Consider the following 17667-nt stretch of genomic DNA (forward strand, 5'->3'; position numbering starts at 1 on the left):
ACAGTAAACACGCACTAAAAATGTGAGTAATGGGTGATTGCTAGGGCATATAGTGTATGGCCCCATCGGTGGTCAAAATTGAAAGAGCCCCACCTTCAAATATCTCTGATATTCGGATCGCTTGATATGGCTCAAGGTGTCCTCCTCCAAGTCCCAATGCTTGGCAAGCACCACTTATACATTATATCCCCACTCACCTCAAGAGTCAACTCATTCTTCTCTCTGTCTCCAAATGGGTACGGCTGACTGACCACGTCTTTGAGGTACTCATCCACAAACCTCATCGTAGGAGCAAATTTCATCTTCATCTCCTCTCTGGATGTGTCTCTGAACTCATATTCATACCTGTGTACCAGATTTATATTCAGACAAGCCAGGCAACACAAAAGCATAGTAAAGCACAGTACAAAATAAACAAGTACACTCCATGAAAACAAATAGAAGTAAATCTATTCAAGGGTTGCAGGCGGATGTATGGTCGGTATAATCCTACAATTCCTTACTCATTCACAGAGATCTTAGAAGGTATTTCAGTCCATAGACGTGCATAGCGAACGGGCACTACGGCCTCCTGTGGGTCACGGTCTACATGCATGTGTAGCATTAGACGGCAAAAGGATGCGCGCAGGTTGTAGGGCAGGAAGTCATCGAACATGCAGCGCAGGATAAGATCCACTGGCAGTTGCGTGGATATCTGATTGATGGCCAGATACTGCCGGTCCAGGCACATTTTAGCGAAGAGATTGAGTTGACACCTGCAAGAGAACACAGAGTAAAAATATGATGTGATTTCCTTGATAAGACAAAACCTGGCTGGAATTGTTGGGGTTATTCTTCAGGTGAATAGATATACTTTCTTAGTGTTCAGAAAAGTGGAGTATATTATGATGTCACTGCTCTTTCATCTGTAGTACGTGATGATGTAATTGCACGTCATTGATCTCTCACCTGTAGTAAGTGATGATGTCAACGTCCAGCTTTTGTCCATCCTTAAAGTCCTGGGCCAGGTGGCGGATGGTCTTCCCATGTGGCTCTTTGTTGCTGTCAATCCAGTACAGCCACACCTCTTCATCCTCACCATCCTCATGGGCCAAAGATGACTCCAGAGAGATTTCCGTATGTGGAATAATCCTGTCAGACACGTCACATTATAGAAAGTTGTAACTCAAGAGTCATTCTCATATGGGTCATTTCAAATAGATCTTACAGTGATAGTTCATCCCAAAATGAAAATTCTGCCATCGTTTACTTACCTTATTGTCATTTTCTTCTTCTGCAGAACACAAGAATGTTTTTAAACTGGCACACCTTCACTTGCATTGGTTTTGTGTCCATACAATAGAAGTGAATGGGTGCCAACTTTCTTCAAAATGTTCACACAAAAAAGTGTTCTGCAGAAGTCATACAGGTTTGAAATGACAAGATGGTGAGTAAATGATGACAGAATTTTCACTTATGGGTGAACTATCGCTTTAAACAGCTGAGAGAAGAGCTCTTACTTTGTCTGAATGAGGATATCTGCGTTCGTGGAGCTTAGCATGAATTTGCAAATCAGTTCCTGAGTGACTGGAATAGCCGTTTTGTTGGAGACACAGAGGTCCGACAAATAATCTAGAAACCTGGGAAAACACAAGAAATATACAGTTAATGAAAATAAATTTAAACTTGTCAACCCTCGCAACCATTCTGCTCATTTAACTGGATGTTGAAATCTGCGGAACAGACCGGGGCTCTCGGTTCCTGCGCAGAAGTTTGACAAAGGTCTCGATCTCATGAGCGGTGATGTGCTTCTCCAACAGTTTGCGGTTGTTGTGCAGCAGAGCAGTGATGGTGTCTTCTGCCAGGATCTCGTAGCCTATTTGAGCTTGCATGATGGAAAAATTTTTGGCTATGTACTCCTGTAAGAAAGAACAGCATGTGTTACTCATACTGGATGATTGCTGGATGGGGTTCAGGTGGGCATATAAATAAATGGGTAGATGGATTCAAAAATCAATGTTCTTTGCCTGATTTTTGCGGTAGTCCTGTTGTGAATGCCGCAGGATTCTGTAACACAGCTGTAGCATGTACTTAAAAGGAGCGTTGCGCTGGTCTCCCAGATCTTCAAGCTTTGGCATAGGCGAGTCCTTGTTGTCAGCACATGGGGCTTTCAATATGCCAAAGATCTACAAACATAAAACCAATAACCATGCTTGGGTTCGAGCTGGTGACTAAAAAAGGCACAATAAATGGCTTCCAATTCGAGCAAACCTGCGCAAGGATGTTCTGCTCTCTCATGAGTTTCTGCCTTTCTCTGTTGGGGTTGGAAATGACCACAGAGAGCACTTCCTGCCCGTTGTTCGGCACCTCGCACAAAAAGAAGACCAGATCCTCTAACAGCTTAGTGGTAAACCTAATAAAACAAGAGAAGAGATAAATAAGTGTGCAAATTAAAGATTATCTAGATGTCAACCACCACACCAGTTCTGGTGCAGGCATACCTGCGTTCATTCGTTGCTGGGAAATTGCTGATCCCCAATATACGTACGAACGATTCAAGGACCTTGTTGGCATCATTGGCAAAGTCCAAGTCTCTGACCTCTGACAGGGGGACAGAATTGATGGAGAACGCCTCCTTGTCCTCTTTCATTTGACAGGAGCCGATCTGTTAGAATGGACAGAGAAACTCTATGAGCTTCTTATATGCAAATGGACAAGACAAAATGTTCTTGCATAAGAAAGTTTGAATAAAATGGACATGAGCAAAGGTGACCTTGAGCATAACGGGTCGCTCCTCCTCAACATCGATGGGAATGTTGGTGCTGGTCACCCAGGTGTTTGTGCACAAGTTTCTGAGTCTCACATATGAGTTCCTGAAAAAACAAACCATTTGGATACAAACGGCCAGTCTCAAATAAAGCACTTGATGTGTCCTAATGGTCTTGGAGGTTTGAACGTATCCATGGAGTCCACAAGGTGTCCCATGTGTCAATTTTGGTATTCTGAAAAGTGCTCACTAGCGCCCCCTGTGCAGCGGCGATGCATCCTTTAGCGAGATTTCACAGAGAACACTATAAATCCATTAAATAAAAACTAAGTACAGAAGACGGACTTGCAAAAGTGTCACTTCTTCACTGCCACCAAACATTCATTCAACACACTCTGACATAAGCATCTGTCGACCAATGAGAATTAACGCTCTTGTAAGGCATCTTGCACATTCCTATCCATCAACCACTCCATTACAGCGTTCTTTAGCACTGAGATGCCACAACAGTCTAGCGTTATCGTCACCAAAGTGTGAATTTAAAGGAGGACATCAAGGCCTGAGGGCGTCATTTAGTACAAAGCTTAATGATTCCTATCATATCGATTGCACTTCAAGGAGACTCAAAGAACAAGCAGCCACGACTGATGGTCTCATAAGTACATTTTGGCTGATTTTAAAAGGCGATGTGAACGCTTGAGCCCATTGTGGGTACTTGTTCTACAACCATTAACACAGAACCATTCATACTGTCCCCTTAGCTTGAATCACCAGTGTTCCTCATTTGTAAGTCGCTTTGAATAAAAGGTTCTGCTAAATAAACATGCAAATGTAATGCCATTTGGTTTTCCCTTGTGAAAGGTTATTTTCAGACGAGCACTAACCTGGGCACCAGGCAGTCTGCTCTCTGTAAGGTTGTAGCATCCAGTTCAAAGAGAGAGGCGATGTCATTGCCATGGGGCACCGCAACAAGGATGTAGGGGATCTTGTCGGCCAGCCACTTCTTCTTAGTGTACATGGTGTCAGTCTCGGTCTAAAGTTTGCCCAGAGAGATGAGGGAAGGTCACATTAGTGTGAGTCACACATGCAAGCATTATTGATAATAGTAATTACATGGGATGTTATTGTTTTTGAAATGTGTACTATTTGTCATTGTTTTATCTCATTACATTAAATGAATTTTTAGCGCTACTTGTTACCAACATAATTCATGCTCATCTTATTCTATGTAAACAGCCTTTTCCAAGTATTCTTTTATGTAATGAATTACAGAAAAATGACCATGGTTTTATTCAAGTATAACTCTAGAAATTGTTTTTTTGCAGATTGATTACCATTTGTATACAGAGTTTTACTACAAACAGTTAAACTACAGTTAATGTAGCAAAACCATTGTTAATTTGGCGTTACCATTATAAAACAATTTTTTTCATTTGTAGTAAAATCATCACATCATTTTCGTAAGGGAGCCTATTTTGTGTATTTAACAATTATCCTTGCCCCATATTGATTTACGGACAAGTGATGTTTTGTGGCAATCACCAGCAAAGTCAAGGATGTTGCTGAAAAATGTTAATTTGTATGGAACCCGGTAAATTCCTATAATATCCGCAGCTTCTGCAAACCCTGAAAAGTGTTCACTGAAAAACCCTGAGGTCATCTACAGTGAGGATATTATGCAGGACTGCAGACTGTTTTCACCTGAGCTTTTTGATGGAGGGCTATTTGGAGAACGGCATTATAAATTCTCCTCTGCTCTGACTCTCTCTGCAGCTCTTATGACTCACTCTTCCAGCGAAGCAGACAGCACGTCTGCCTTACTCTCATGGGGCACCCCCAGATTCAGACATTATGTAAGGAGCCTCCTCTGTGTGTGCGTGTGTGTGTGCATGCGTGTGTGCGTGCGTGCGTGCGTGTGTGTGTGTGTGTGTGTGTGCGTGAACAGGCGTGTGTGTCTGCGAGGCTGTTGAAGCGGAATACTAATACAGCGGAAAGGTGCAGTGAGAGATACCGGCTCGAGGAAAAAAAAACAAGAGGTGGAGGACGGGAGATGTGCGAGTCTGTCTGTTGCAGCGAGAGAGGAGAGAAGGGGAGAATGAGAAAGGGAGGGGAATGCATTACGTAATATTGAAGTTGTGCAGGAGAGTTGGGCTCTGGCTGAGACGCCGATACGCAGTGCTATGTAGCCGAGACAGAACGGGCTCCGTTTACTTCAGTAAGATACAAACCTGCTTTAATGTAATTGCTGACGAAAATACAATCTATTCATTAGAGCTGGGAGTCACCAACTACCTCACAATACAATGTGTGTTTAGACCAAAGTCTCAAACCACAGATGATAGTGACACATTTTCATAAATGAATACTAATTTTATGTTAGACATGCAAACAAACACATGTGAGATGTGCGTAATCAGTTCTGAATCTTCTTCACACGTTTTCTTTTTCTCGTTTCCCAAAGCTTAAACACATCACTGAACTGTAGGAAAAACCAAACCTTACAAAAAAAGGTTTTGAATTAGATATGTGACAAGACCATGGGGTTTGAATTAGATATGTGACAAGACCATGGGGTTTGAATTAGATGTGTGACAAGACCAAGACACATTTAGCCATATTTAAACGCACAGGCCACAATTCCAGAGAATATTTTCCAAAGAAAGTAGAAAACTATTACATAGGGGGCGGGTGGTGTAAATGACTGATGTGAAAGACTTGACTTCTGTAGAAATCTGCACAAAAGTTTTTTCTCTGCAGAGACAGAATCCGTGTAGGCCGAATTTATGACTCTGACATTTCAGCTAAAGCGAAAAATGCATATTGTGGCATCCAAATGAATTCTGACGTACCTCATGTTTTAAGTCGATACTATGGTCCTTAAAATCCGGATTTACCTGAAATAAAGTCAAGAGTATTTATAAAACTTCTACAGCACGCGCACGCACGCACGCACGCACGCACGCACGCACGCACGCACACACACACACACACGTTGCTAGCGCCATGCTCTAACCACTGAGCCACAGGAAAGCTTTTAGTGTTGTTTCACAGACAATGACCCCTCTGTATGTGCACAGCAGACCACTGTGACAGTAACGTTGAGGACACTGCCCCCTGCAGCTCATTCCCTACTTTACTTAATTCTCTTCTCAAAACAAGATACCTCAAAGCTTTACATGTATTTATCCCAAAATCCAAAGGAAAATGGTTTTCCTTTATGGATTTCTCAGTTGTGCTGTTTATATTTAGGCAGCAAACTTACATATTTTCACAAAAAAAGAGAGAGAAATCAGACTTTTTACTGCACACTTTATCTTGGCAAAACCTGAATATGTGAGTGACAGGCTGGTGAGTTTTCACTAAGAAATACTACTGCTGGGAGAATACACGTCCTGCCTGCAAATGAACATAACCACAGGCTTTCACACAAGCTTCACTGTGTCAAACGGTATCCTAAACCACGACCCATTTACACAAATATGTAGAAAGAGAAAAACAGGGAGACTGCGATGCAGAAGAACCTGCAAAAATAGAAAGAATACCTCTGCAGCAAGATAGTGTCCCGTGGCAAGGTGTTTGAAGCGGAAGAGACTGTTCCACTGACCGGCTCCTCCCCTGCAGGGGTCATAGTGCACCACCTGAAGAAAATGGCACATTAATTCAACATAGCATGACACTTGCAAACCTTCAGAATATGGTTAGATACCTCATAAACGTTCAATATTCGCATTTCTCAATCATGCAAAAAATGCTATGATACTCACATGTTTTAGTTTAACACCACTTAAAAATGTGTGCATGTCATTTCATTATGATCGATATTTTATTTCTAATGCAATAACATTTATTTTGTTACATTTTTAAGTAGACTGTAAAAAAATCCTTAAAAACCCCTGTCAGCTGCAGCGACAGAAATATACCGTAAAATAACAGGTCTCCCTGCTAATTACAGGATATAAGGATATAATAAAAAATATAAATAAAGTTTTTAGTGTCAATTTTCTGTCTTTTTCTGTAATTTTACAGTTTTTGACCGCATTTCAAAAACAAACCATAAAATAAATTTTCTGGCAGCTGGGGTTCAGCTGGGGTGCCAGAAATAAACTGTAAAATAACAGTTTTTCCCCTGTAAAATTATATGTTTTCCACCTTTTTTTGTAAACTTCTTTTCTGTAATTGTAAGTTTTGACAGCATTTCAAAAATACAAGAAAATATGTTTTTAACAGTGATGGCATTAAGCTTTCAAATACCTTCTAATTTTCCCTGCTTATAAAGGAACTTTACCTCAATTTCCCAGAGTGCTTTTGAGCTGGTAGCGGAGGTTGCTGACTGGCGGAGAGTAGTTCGTAAAAAGACGTACTGCTGCTTCTTGTATTCGTCGCAAGTAAGAAACTTTTCTTGCTCGGCATGAAACAACCTCACCACATCTCCCTGAGTAAGTTAAATAAAAACAGACCCACAGTCTATATTAAACACACTGACCAATGCATTATTGATCATCCCCACATAACAAATAGAGTCATGCTGAAACAAAACAACTCACCCCTTTTAGGACATCATCTCTGTATTCACTGAATTTCATGAAGAGTGTGACCTTCCAACTGGTGTTGCAGTTCAAAGCGTTAACCTGTCAGATCATAAAGATCATCACCATCACTTAAGCTACAGGAACAAGATGTGACTCCTTGTGTGATTTCATTAATGTTGGTATTGAGAATGAGAGGTGTCTAACCTCTTTGCAACCACGGTTATCCAGAAGTTCAATGTTGCTGGCATGGAGAGGCTGTCCTGCATTGACAGGCATCAAGACTACTTTATCTCCAACCACCACCTACCCAAAGAGACGGACACACACAAATATATATATTACTGGATACCGATTATATACTGTATATTGTTGTTGCATGATAAAGGAAACAGTATGACATCACATCCTGTAACATGCATAGCTTGTATACTGATGTTTTAGAGACCCTAAACCTGTATTAGAGGTCAGTCTATACTACACCCCAGAAATAAAAAGAGGGTTAAATAATTATTTAGCACAATACAATCCTTGCCTTACATACAGCAGACATGAATTAATTTCATGCTGGGGAACTGTAAAATCATGGTGAAGTAATGACACAGTGAAGGAAAGAATGCGTGTTTATATAAAATTCTCTCTTCTTTCTATAAATAAGAGGCGTTGATCTCAACTGAACCATCTATAGAAAGTTTGAATGTTATTTAAATAATAATAACTTTGACTTGAATAAAAAATATCATACATAGTTGTGCAGCAGGTTGTTAGAGTTGCATTATACATGCATGTTAACAGCAGCATATTTATCTTTGTACGCACATACATTTCCATATAAACACACGTCACATGCTTCAAACAGGTTATATACCTTCACACTTTGCTTGCTGAGATGAAAATAAGAGAAAAGACCAAATGCATTAATACAACAGAACAATGTTAATACTATGACGAGGTTTTTTTTGTACAAAAATCTTTAAAATTAGTGAATGTTAAAAAATAAAGTGGGTTAGTGGAGCGATGCCTACATTGTCCCCTTCACTGCGTAGCTTCCAAAAAGGCTGGATATAGAACCAGGAGCCCTCGTTTCCTGAGGGATCCAGAGACACACGCATGGCGTTCTTCTCAAGCAGAGCCGGCAGACGTTTATTCACCGTCAGGTACTTATTACTCTTTATATGTAAAAGCTGAAATTGAAAAGGACAATATGTAAGAAATAACACAAAATGGATTTAAGATTTTTTTTAAAGGCAGGGTGGGTGATCCTGTCCAGAAACATTTTTTGTCATGTTGGTTGGAAATCACTTTACATCCTGATAGCAATCAAGAAGTATAGTGGTCAAAAAATATTTTTATAATAACATATCGTCTGTGAAAGGCGTAGGACCAAAAAACGTTCGCCCAATCAAAACGTTCTGGCCGAACGCTGTGACTGGTCATGTGTACATTTTCAGCCAACGTATTTTGCATACCACTGCGCACCCTGTTCACGCAGACATCATACGTCATCAGCGTGTCACGTCCGCTGTGTCAATGTAGGGAAAATGGCGGACAATCAGCAACAATCAAACTTTGCTGCGGAACCGACAACAAGTAAATCTACAAAACGAAAGTCAGTTTTAGAAAAAGCAGTGACGAACGTCTGGATCATGAAAGAGGAAAAACTCGAATTAACATCGGTTCATACGGTTCAGCAAAGGGTCTGAAAGACGATACCATGGCTCTCTTTCTTTTGGACAGGTGTGTACATGATTCGAGAAGAATTTAATGGATTTAGTTTGCAATTAGTTACATGGATTTACGAAAAATACATTCATGTGTTTGGAGGAGGCGTGGCTTTGGAAGGTGAATTGCATAGAGGGTGGGATTATAATTTCAGTGCTAGTGCTTCCAAATCAACCACTCACCTTTAAAACGGCAACAGCAAATACTGTATTCTGTTCAATCAGTGTTTTCAAGGAATAACTCGATATTTGCCAATGCCGTTTGCCAAGATTTGCAAGGGTTTATGGCACCTGTATATTCTACTGTGCTCTCAGGGTTATATCCATATTCATATTTGCCAACCAAGTGTAATGTAAACAATAAAAAAAACGGTTGTTAAGTGTCTGTAAAGTGAGGCAGACACATCCTGTGGGCAGATTATGCTGAAACATGGACCCGTCTACATAAATTGTATGAAGGTCTGGCAATGCAAGTCTACCTTCACCACCATATCACCAAAAAAAAGTAAAAACCAATGCCAATATGCAACATCCAATAAGTTGGCTATGAATAATATTTAAAACCATGTTTTTGAAGTTCATTGACAAACAGGTTCAAGTGACCAGTCCAACTGTGTGTTAACATCGCACAAACTGTGAGAGCGGCCTTTTCAGCCCTCGAGCAGCACACTCACAGCCTTGGCAACAGTGTAAAAATAAACATAACGCTCTAGACGTCAAGCACAAAAAAGTGTTTAAAAAAACAAACATGTTGATAAGAAGAGGGAAGTTTGCTGCACCTGTATGACTCTGCTGTACTTGACAACTTCCCCCAGCAATTTCTTGTTCTCCGTGTCATTTTGTTTCTGCTCCAGTTCTGCTGCATGCTGGAAAATGGATGCAGGAACGTGAATTACAACAAACCAAAATAAAAAACTAAAACGCAAAAATGAGCTACAGTGTTACCTGTAGTTTCTTAAAGAGATCTCCCTGTGAGTTGTTCCCATGTTTCCCTTGTTTAGCTTTCCAGAACTGTCTCTGGGCTGAATACCTGTTCATAGGACAAACCTTGAAGAGACAATCTGGAGAACAGAAAGAAACTTTAGCTGCTATATGTTTTCAGATACGTGACAACCATTTTGCTTTTGCAAATAGTATAAATAAGTGCCATTATAAGGTACAGAGACGATTGTCTGTCTCTTTTGAGTCACTGTATAAAAGCACGGCAATGACAAATGCAAGCATGTCACTTTATTATAGCGAAACCAATAGGCGTATGAATCCCCTTCAGAAAAAATATGCAAACAACACAGATTGGAGAGGACAAACTCAAATATGCTTCCTCAAACATCCCTTCAGCCTTAAGAGTAAGATCTGTCACTTATAATTAAACTGTGTAAACTAAGGTTCATTGACCTTGTGATCACACAAATCTCTGGATAAAGAAATTATACTAACTCATTATTAATTATACTAACTTGCCGTTTAAGCAAAAACATTAAAGAATGATCAGCTCTAAAGTATCTGGGGCATGTAATGTCGATTACCACAGAAAAGAATGATGAAATCTAATGATATAAATAAAGCATTTGCAAAAACAAACAAAAATCACTGTATTGCACTTACAAATTAAGTCTAATGGATCACATCTGGATAAACATTGTAATACTGTAATACAGTACAGCCAAAAGATAATATACATGTTGAGATGGGAATAGAATGAAACAACGTCTGTGCAGAGTTATTTCCACTTTTACAACTCTCCTGTCATAAACAAGTAAAGATGATACCAGTCCCTCCATTTTGAAAAGTGGTCACACCACTAAAGTGGACTTTGTAGCTCAAACACGCTTATTTTAAGAAGGAATATCAGGTTTTAAACAAATGTACAATCTGCACCTTCCTGCTTTGCAACCCTCAGGATACCTCACCTCACACCACTGACTTCATTTGAAATGCATCACTTTTTACCATTTTTGTTTGCTCAGGCACATTTCATGGTCATGCCGTAGGTTAAGGATGGGTCACGCTAGTCAACCATGCGTCTAGTTATTTGTGCAACCCACTGTGAGGTCATCATTAAAACACGCATTCACCCCAACATCCATTTAAAAGCATAGGGCGCTTGGATTAGTATTTAACCCAAAATATCCATTTAAAGCTACTGTAATGCTTCCACAGAGCCCACGGCACAAAGAGGTGTGTATCCTATCCAGTGTGTATCCTATTGTAGCATAGCATCCTCCAAGAACACTGTTTATCAAGCCTCAGTTTACAATTGTAGTCATTAGGCAACAGCCAGAAACCCTGCTGAGATTTCACTATAAAACCGAAGACACGCTGCTTATCCCCGAGCGGAGCAGAAGAGTAGGAGTCTGTTTCTGCTCACAGTCCCAGTAATTAATCAGCATCCAAGCAGGTGTGAAGAAACACAGGAAGCTAATGCTACGTATTTATATCGCCATAACAACAATTTGTTGTCTAATAATACCACTAAGAAGTTTTTACAATTTTGTAATAAAACTTAAATGACTCACCTCTGAATTTCTTCGGCGGGTTAGCAAGATCTCCGGCCTCAGGTTGCACCACACATCTGTCATCCACCAACCTGTGGAGAAAATGTCACAGCTTATTTGATTTTACATTAAAGAAATAAAGGATGAGTCATGGTTTCGATTCCCAGCAAAAACACAAACTGACATAAATGAATACTTCAAATGTGTTGTAAGAGATTTTGGACTTTTGTGTTCTTTTTCAGAAGGCTGCATGGCTGTAAGTTAACACAAGAATTATTAATGATCCCTTAATATCCTTTTAGATTCTGGCCTATTAAAAGCTATTTTATGAAAAATGTATTTTACAGCTCACCAGACTATACAAAGTATATAAAGCAAAAAAGCATATAGAATTTGCAGCATATAGTCCGTATTTGAGGTCTTGTGGTCGATCAACAAAACAACTCAGTTTCATGCTATACCCATTAGCGTGTTCAAAAGCAGATTATGGTTACAATGGTAAGATTCAAAATACGATTTAAGTTTACTACTAGCAATCAGTGATTGGAGGGCCGTTTAACTAAAGTCACCCTCAATAAACACAAAGAGGCCTTAGAACAACTTTCAGATAATGACGGAAACAGCAGTTCTTTTGGAGGCCTGATAAACATACTAACACCCTTGCTTCCTCCACTGCTATTGTTCAAACTAATAATAGGCTTTGACTTATCAGGGAGAGTACATGGTTTTCTTAATGATAGCACTTGTCTCAGTTTAGCTATCTTGTGAACACAGTCGTCTGTAAAAAATATTTTAAAGCAACAGAAGTTCTGACTGGAGGAAGGTGATGGGACCGTTACAGGCTATTTCAGCATTGGAGGATCCTTAAATAAACGCTGCACAGCAAATGACACTGCTGTAATTACATTTTATTTTCTAAAGTTGCAATACATAACTTTAGCTTCTACTGTGTATTGCCATCTTGAAACATAAAACTGTAGGTTACTTTATGGGCAGAAGTAAAATGACGTCAAACTGACATTCCCTGTGAAATCGTACCCAACATCTTAAATTACAACTCAGTATCATTGCTTATCACTGCGAATCAGGGTAAGATTAAAAGACACATTTTTATGTACTTTTTTAAAATGACTTTTGTTTATTAAAAAAAAGGTTAAATATATTTCAATTTCAATTACACATTTATAATGCTGAATAACTGTGCTGAAATAGTGGGATTATAACACCTAGTCCTATTAAGCGAATCATGCAAATCTTTCTTTAATGAAATTTTGTATCAACCATGTATAAAACATCAAGTTATCTAAGGGCGATTCTTTTTTCATCATTTACTTAAAGAGTACATTCCTCGAGATCATAAAAAATACATTTCATGAAGTGTTTAATTTTGCCGTGTTTGAATGTAAGCAATCTGCCAAGTTGTAAACCCGAAGGTGAACGAATAACAAAGTTATTAGCTTATAAAAAAGGTAATCGACTCTGAATCACGCGAACAAGCCATGACCTGTCCGAATCTTTAACCACAATGTACCTACGTCACTAGAAAAATCCCCGCCTACTGACTGCGAAAACTTAACTCTCTCCTCCCCAAACACTGTACTAGCTCGTTCGTGACGTGTGCATCATGTCTAAGAGAAGCTGTGTTCTATGTAGTGAAACTAAGTCAGTCTTATTTTCACTACCAAAGGAAGAACTTCTGAGGAAAAAATGGTTACTATTTATTTTTCAAACGACACCAAAGGAGTATAAACCGAACATTTTACTTTGCGCGCGTCATTTTACCGAAGATTGCTTCATCAATCTTGGCGCCTTTACTGCAGGATACATTAAACGTCTTTCCTTAAAAGATGTTGCAATACCAACTTTATTTGGACCTGTAAGCTCCACCGAATCACAACCTGTAAGTGTGACTCTTTATTTTTGTCTTAAAATTAAATTTGTGTGACGTTATCTCATGTCTGTGTTTAGCTAACGTTACCGTTATTTTTGGGGTTGTTACTGTTTGTTTACCTAACGTTAGCTATAAACTCGTTGCGCTAATGTAAGTGTTCAACCATATTAACTCACAAAGTCTTTATTTCAAGAACTGCGTGGTGTACTATAGTTATAATAACATCTGAAGATACGAACACCGTACACTGTATGCCGTGATAACTAACTGTTACAAGAGAAGTGTCTAAAACAGTCCTTTTTCTTACTGGCATCTGTATAAGGATTAAAGAATGATTCGTCAGACTCGAGCTCGAACTGGTAAGGTAAAATCGACGCCATCTCTCTCTATACACTGTTAATATCCAACCACCTGCAAACCGTAATACAGCAGTATGATAGGCGGTCCATTTGCGACACATGCTGAACGCGTTTGACCAATCACAGCAGACTAGACCATTTGACCAATCACAGCAGACTAGACCATTTGACCAATCACAGCAGACTAGGCCATTTGACCAATCACAGCAGACTAGACCATCTGACCAATCACAGCAGACTACACTATCTGACCAATCAGATCAGACTACGCTGGCGGAAAGGCGGAGATTACACAGATGAATCGCGGAACGAATCATTTGAGAGTCAGTCAAGAAGTAAGGTAATAAAAACTGCTTATTATTACGAAATAATAGTATTTTTACATCATGTATGTACATAAACTTGTTGTCGGACAATCCATAAACCAAAATAAGCCCTTAAAAATATTGAGGAATGTACTCTTTAAACTCAGGTCATTCCAAATCAGTACGACTTTCTTCTTTGTTGGTTACCTAAGAACATTTGCCACCACTGACTTCCTTTGTATGGACACAAAACCACTGAGACATTTCTCATAATATCTTCTTTTATGTTCCAAAGAAGAATTAGTCATATAGAGGTTATAAATGACATGAGAGTATAATGAATAAATGATGACAGGATGTTATTTTTGGGTAAACTATCCCCAAAACATCCCTTTAACATGTACCTATGCTCAGTCTATGAACAATTTTCTTTCAACTATCATTAAATTCCCTTGAAATAAGAACATAAAGTTGTAAGGACCTGACTTTCAGGTCTAGAACATCAAGTAACAGCTAGTTGCACTCCGGAGGGCAAGTTTGTACTCAACCCTGAACACTACATCTGAGAATTTTACAATCACAAACATTTAGCCTTTTAGGACAAGAATTCCAAAAACTTTAATGGATAATGCTCCTGTGTGAGTAATTTACTACCAAATGATTTATTAAAGACTCTCTATCTCATATTTAAACTATGAAGATACAGTATGCCAAATACTGAATAATGTATCAGTTAAAGGGGTCATATGGTGCGAATACGTGTTTTTCTGTGTCTTTGGTGTGTTATAAGTTGCCCATGCATGTATTAGACACATAAAATTGCAAAAATTAAAGTGTCGGAACAAAAGATGCATTCTATCTAAAAGCGAATGCTCACCCAGACCTGCCTGAAACGACTCGTGTAACCACACCCCCACAAATCTACATCAGTTCGTGGTATGATTTGACTAAGACCTCCCAAATGTATACGCAAGTAAGGTGGGCGTATCTGTCGGTACAATTGCTTTGGAACCTGATGTTCCAAATATGGTAAGAGGCGTTACATTTCCGTCACACGTTTGCAGTATTCGACCAATCACTACGCACTGGTTAACTGGCCAATCATAGCACACCTCGCTTTTCAGAGCGATGAGCTTTGTAAAAATTCTGCGCGTTTCAGAGAGGCGGGGCAAAGAGGAGATACAACCATGCACGGTATGTGGAAAATACAGCGTTTTTGAACCTTAAATCGTGTATACACATTGCATTACATATAAAACAAACCATAATATTCGTTTTAGCCGTGTCATATGACCCCTTTAAACATTTGCCTTGTAAAAGTCAAAGTTTTAAAATGATGCGAGCTACCAACCCACTACAAATAAAGCCATACCACATGATTACTTAGCCTACAAATGGATATTTTCATGGTGATAAATTGTTTTATTGCTGTAATTGTGAATGCTAGCACACTTCCCCTTTCTTTGTATCTCTGTACATTAAAAATACAACTATACGATTTGTGTTTTCAGGATAAAAACAACATGAAAAAAGGCAATAGCCTGATTTGGCATGAATGAGTGTCTTAAGTGGAGTTACATTCTTCAAACTCTTTGAACGCTAGTAATCTTCAAAAGGCGTGACGAAGGACACTAGGTTAAACATGAACCAAATGTAAGCCTGGATTGCTGTGTTTAACTATGATAATTATAGCTCCATTACTTGATGACATGAAGTGAAGGAGTTAGACCTTGTCCAAGTTAAATAACAATGTCTAACTGTCACAAGTGAAGCATGTTAAAACAAATCTTATATTCTAACTAAAATAAAACACCATATCCATTTGACATTGGGACTACCTTGCTGTATTCATTTTTACCACTATGAATGCTGATTATTGTTCTTTCAACCAACAGATTTCATCCAACCAGGCTACTCGCACCACAACAAAATACATTCCTGGTTTCTGAACAACCCTATCTCTATACAACTTTTATTATATTCTTGTAGAACCTAGAAAGGCAGGGAACAAATAAAAGGCATGCTTTGTTTAAGATCAGAAGATCTTTCAAAGTGTTTTCACCACTGGACAAACTGCAAGATGCAACACGACTATTGCAGAGGAACGGGAACCTCAACTATTTCGGTGAAGCTTGCAATCTTGACAGCTCCCTTTGACAAAGAGCATGCACACTTCCACACGTGTGTGAAAGTATAGTGATGGGGCCGGAAACTCCAAAACAACCAAATAACTGTTATTTTGGTAGCATTTTAAAGTTGAGAAGCATGAGAAATATTACTACCATTATGAATACCATAAAACAGAAGGTACATCTGGAGTGTCACATATTTTGTGCATGCTTTTCAGATACTTCCAGTTGTTTTCTGAGTCCAAAGACAGAATGAAAGAATGATCACGACCTTAAATGAAGTTGTGGTTTCAGTATCAGAAGCATATCAATTACGATCGAAAATCATTGGGTCGATGTACACAAGCAGATCAAGTATGCGTAGGCCTACAAACGTCTTGTAATGTTCAACTGGTTTCAAGACAAGTCATCATTAGAGAAGTTTGAAACGGTGTTACACAATTTCGACAGGCATGCTTAGGCGAGTTAGTTGTAGCATTTAACTTAACTCTACCTTGCTTTATTTAGGGCTACATAGTTGCAGTAACTGTAGTTTGTAAACCAACATCAAACTTTGCATTCCTGTTCAAAGATTTGCATGTTATACAGTCACACTGTAAGTTACCTCTGGCCTGCATGCCTCGAATCACTTCCTTCTTTCAAACATCGGACATTAAGTGGATTCAAAACCATTAACTCTGTGTTGCATATTTAATATTGTGTTCACATCAGCATATGTCAAAGAAATGTATACATCTCGTGTTTACTAAACTTTTAATATGATAAGAGTATTGGGAAACAACGTACCCTAAAGTGCTGATAAATCCATTGACAGCACCCTCCGCATAAAGAGACACGATATCCCCAATGTGAAGAAAACTGGACCTGTGATCCGACATGTCTGCAAACGTTAAAGTTTTGGTTGTGTTACTTTAAACCCCGATCCGGCGCAATGTGTTGTGTCCGGTTGACTTTAATTCACTTGTTGTAATGCGCGCACCCTGCGTTTTGACAGTAACACATTTTACTCCAATCAAGAGATTAAATATGCTGAGTCCATAAATTTACTGTTGTGAGTTTGGTGAATTCTCTAACTGTCGCTTTTCTTCATGTTTTCAACTTCTTCCTGTGAGACAAACGAGGCTTTTTCTAACCAATATGCCACTCGGGTGGGCGGAGACTGACTCTCCTAGCCCGTGAAATCAAGGAAGTGATGCCGTCTGTCTTTAGTGCTGTGGTATGCGACCTAAAAAATGAGTTCGCAAACTTTGTGTTTTGCGCGCTCATGCGCATGCTGGTGCAAGTATTCATTCCATATCACATTTCTTTTCACAAAGTTTTGTTATGTAGACTTTTTTATTAAAACTTCTAATTGTGTTGTTTCGTTGTTGTGTTAAATAGCCTGACGTTTTAACACATCTGGCATTTTAAAATTAATTTGTAAGTTTTACAAATCAGTTCAGCAGTCAAATTCCCTACAATTTTGTGCTTTTTTGAAGATGTCTATATGTGAAAA

At 39.1% G+C, this 17667-nt stretch overlaps 1 protein-coding gene across 1 annotated transcript in view; it reads right to left on the reverse strand.

Annotated features, from left to right (window-relative positions):
• itpr2 (inositol 1,4,5-trisphosphate receptor, type 2) overlaps positions 1–17368 on the reverse strand; it is a 69957-nt gene extending 52589 nt beyond the window's left edge. Inside the window, exons 1-20 of the mRNA XM_057347334.1 lie at positions 16959–17368; positions 11510–11580; positions 9939–10054; positions 9773–9859; positions 8298–8456; positions 7480–7578; positions 7291–7374; positions 7032–7178; positions 6289–6384; positions 5596–5640; positions 3631–3779; positions 2753–2852; positions 2481–2644; positions 2251–2392; positions 2007–2165; positions 1726–1898; positions 1500–1619; positions 949–1131; positions 504–755; positions 198–345 (exon numbers count right to left, since the gene is read on the reverse strand). Of these exons, the coding sequence (XP_057203317.1) occupies positions 198–345; positions 504–755; positions 949–1131; positions 1500–1619; positions 1726–1898; positions 2007–2165; positions 2251–2392; positions 2481–2644; positions 2753–2852; positions 3631–3779; positions 5596–5640; positions 6289–6384; positions 7032–7178; positions 7291–7374; positions 7480–7578; positions 8298–8456; positions 9773–9859; positions 9939–10054; positions 11510–11580; positions 16959–17050 (2586 nt within the window). The 5' untranslated portion in view covers positions 17051–17368. The remainder of the gene's footprint in view (positions 1–197; positions 346–503; positions 756–948; positions 1132–1499; positions 1620–1725; positions 1899–2006; positions 2166–2250; positions 2393–2480; positions 2645–2752; positions 2853–3630; positions 3780–5595; positions 5641–6288; positions 6385–7031; positions 7179–7290; positions 7375–7479; positions 7579–8297; positions 8457–9772; positions 9860–9938; positions 10055–11509; positions 11581–16958) is intronic.
• Positions 17369–17667: the final 299 nt, after the last annotated feature.

Source organism: Triplophysa rosa, linkage group LG12, assembly GCF_024868665.1.
Source record: "Triplophysa rosa linkage group LG12, Trosa_1v2, whole genome shotgun sequence".
NCBI classification, from domain to species: Eukaryota; Metazoa; Chordata; class Actinopteri; order Cypriniformes; family Nemacheilidae; genus Triplophysa; species Triplophysa rosa.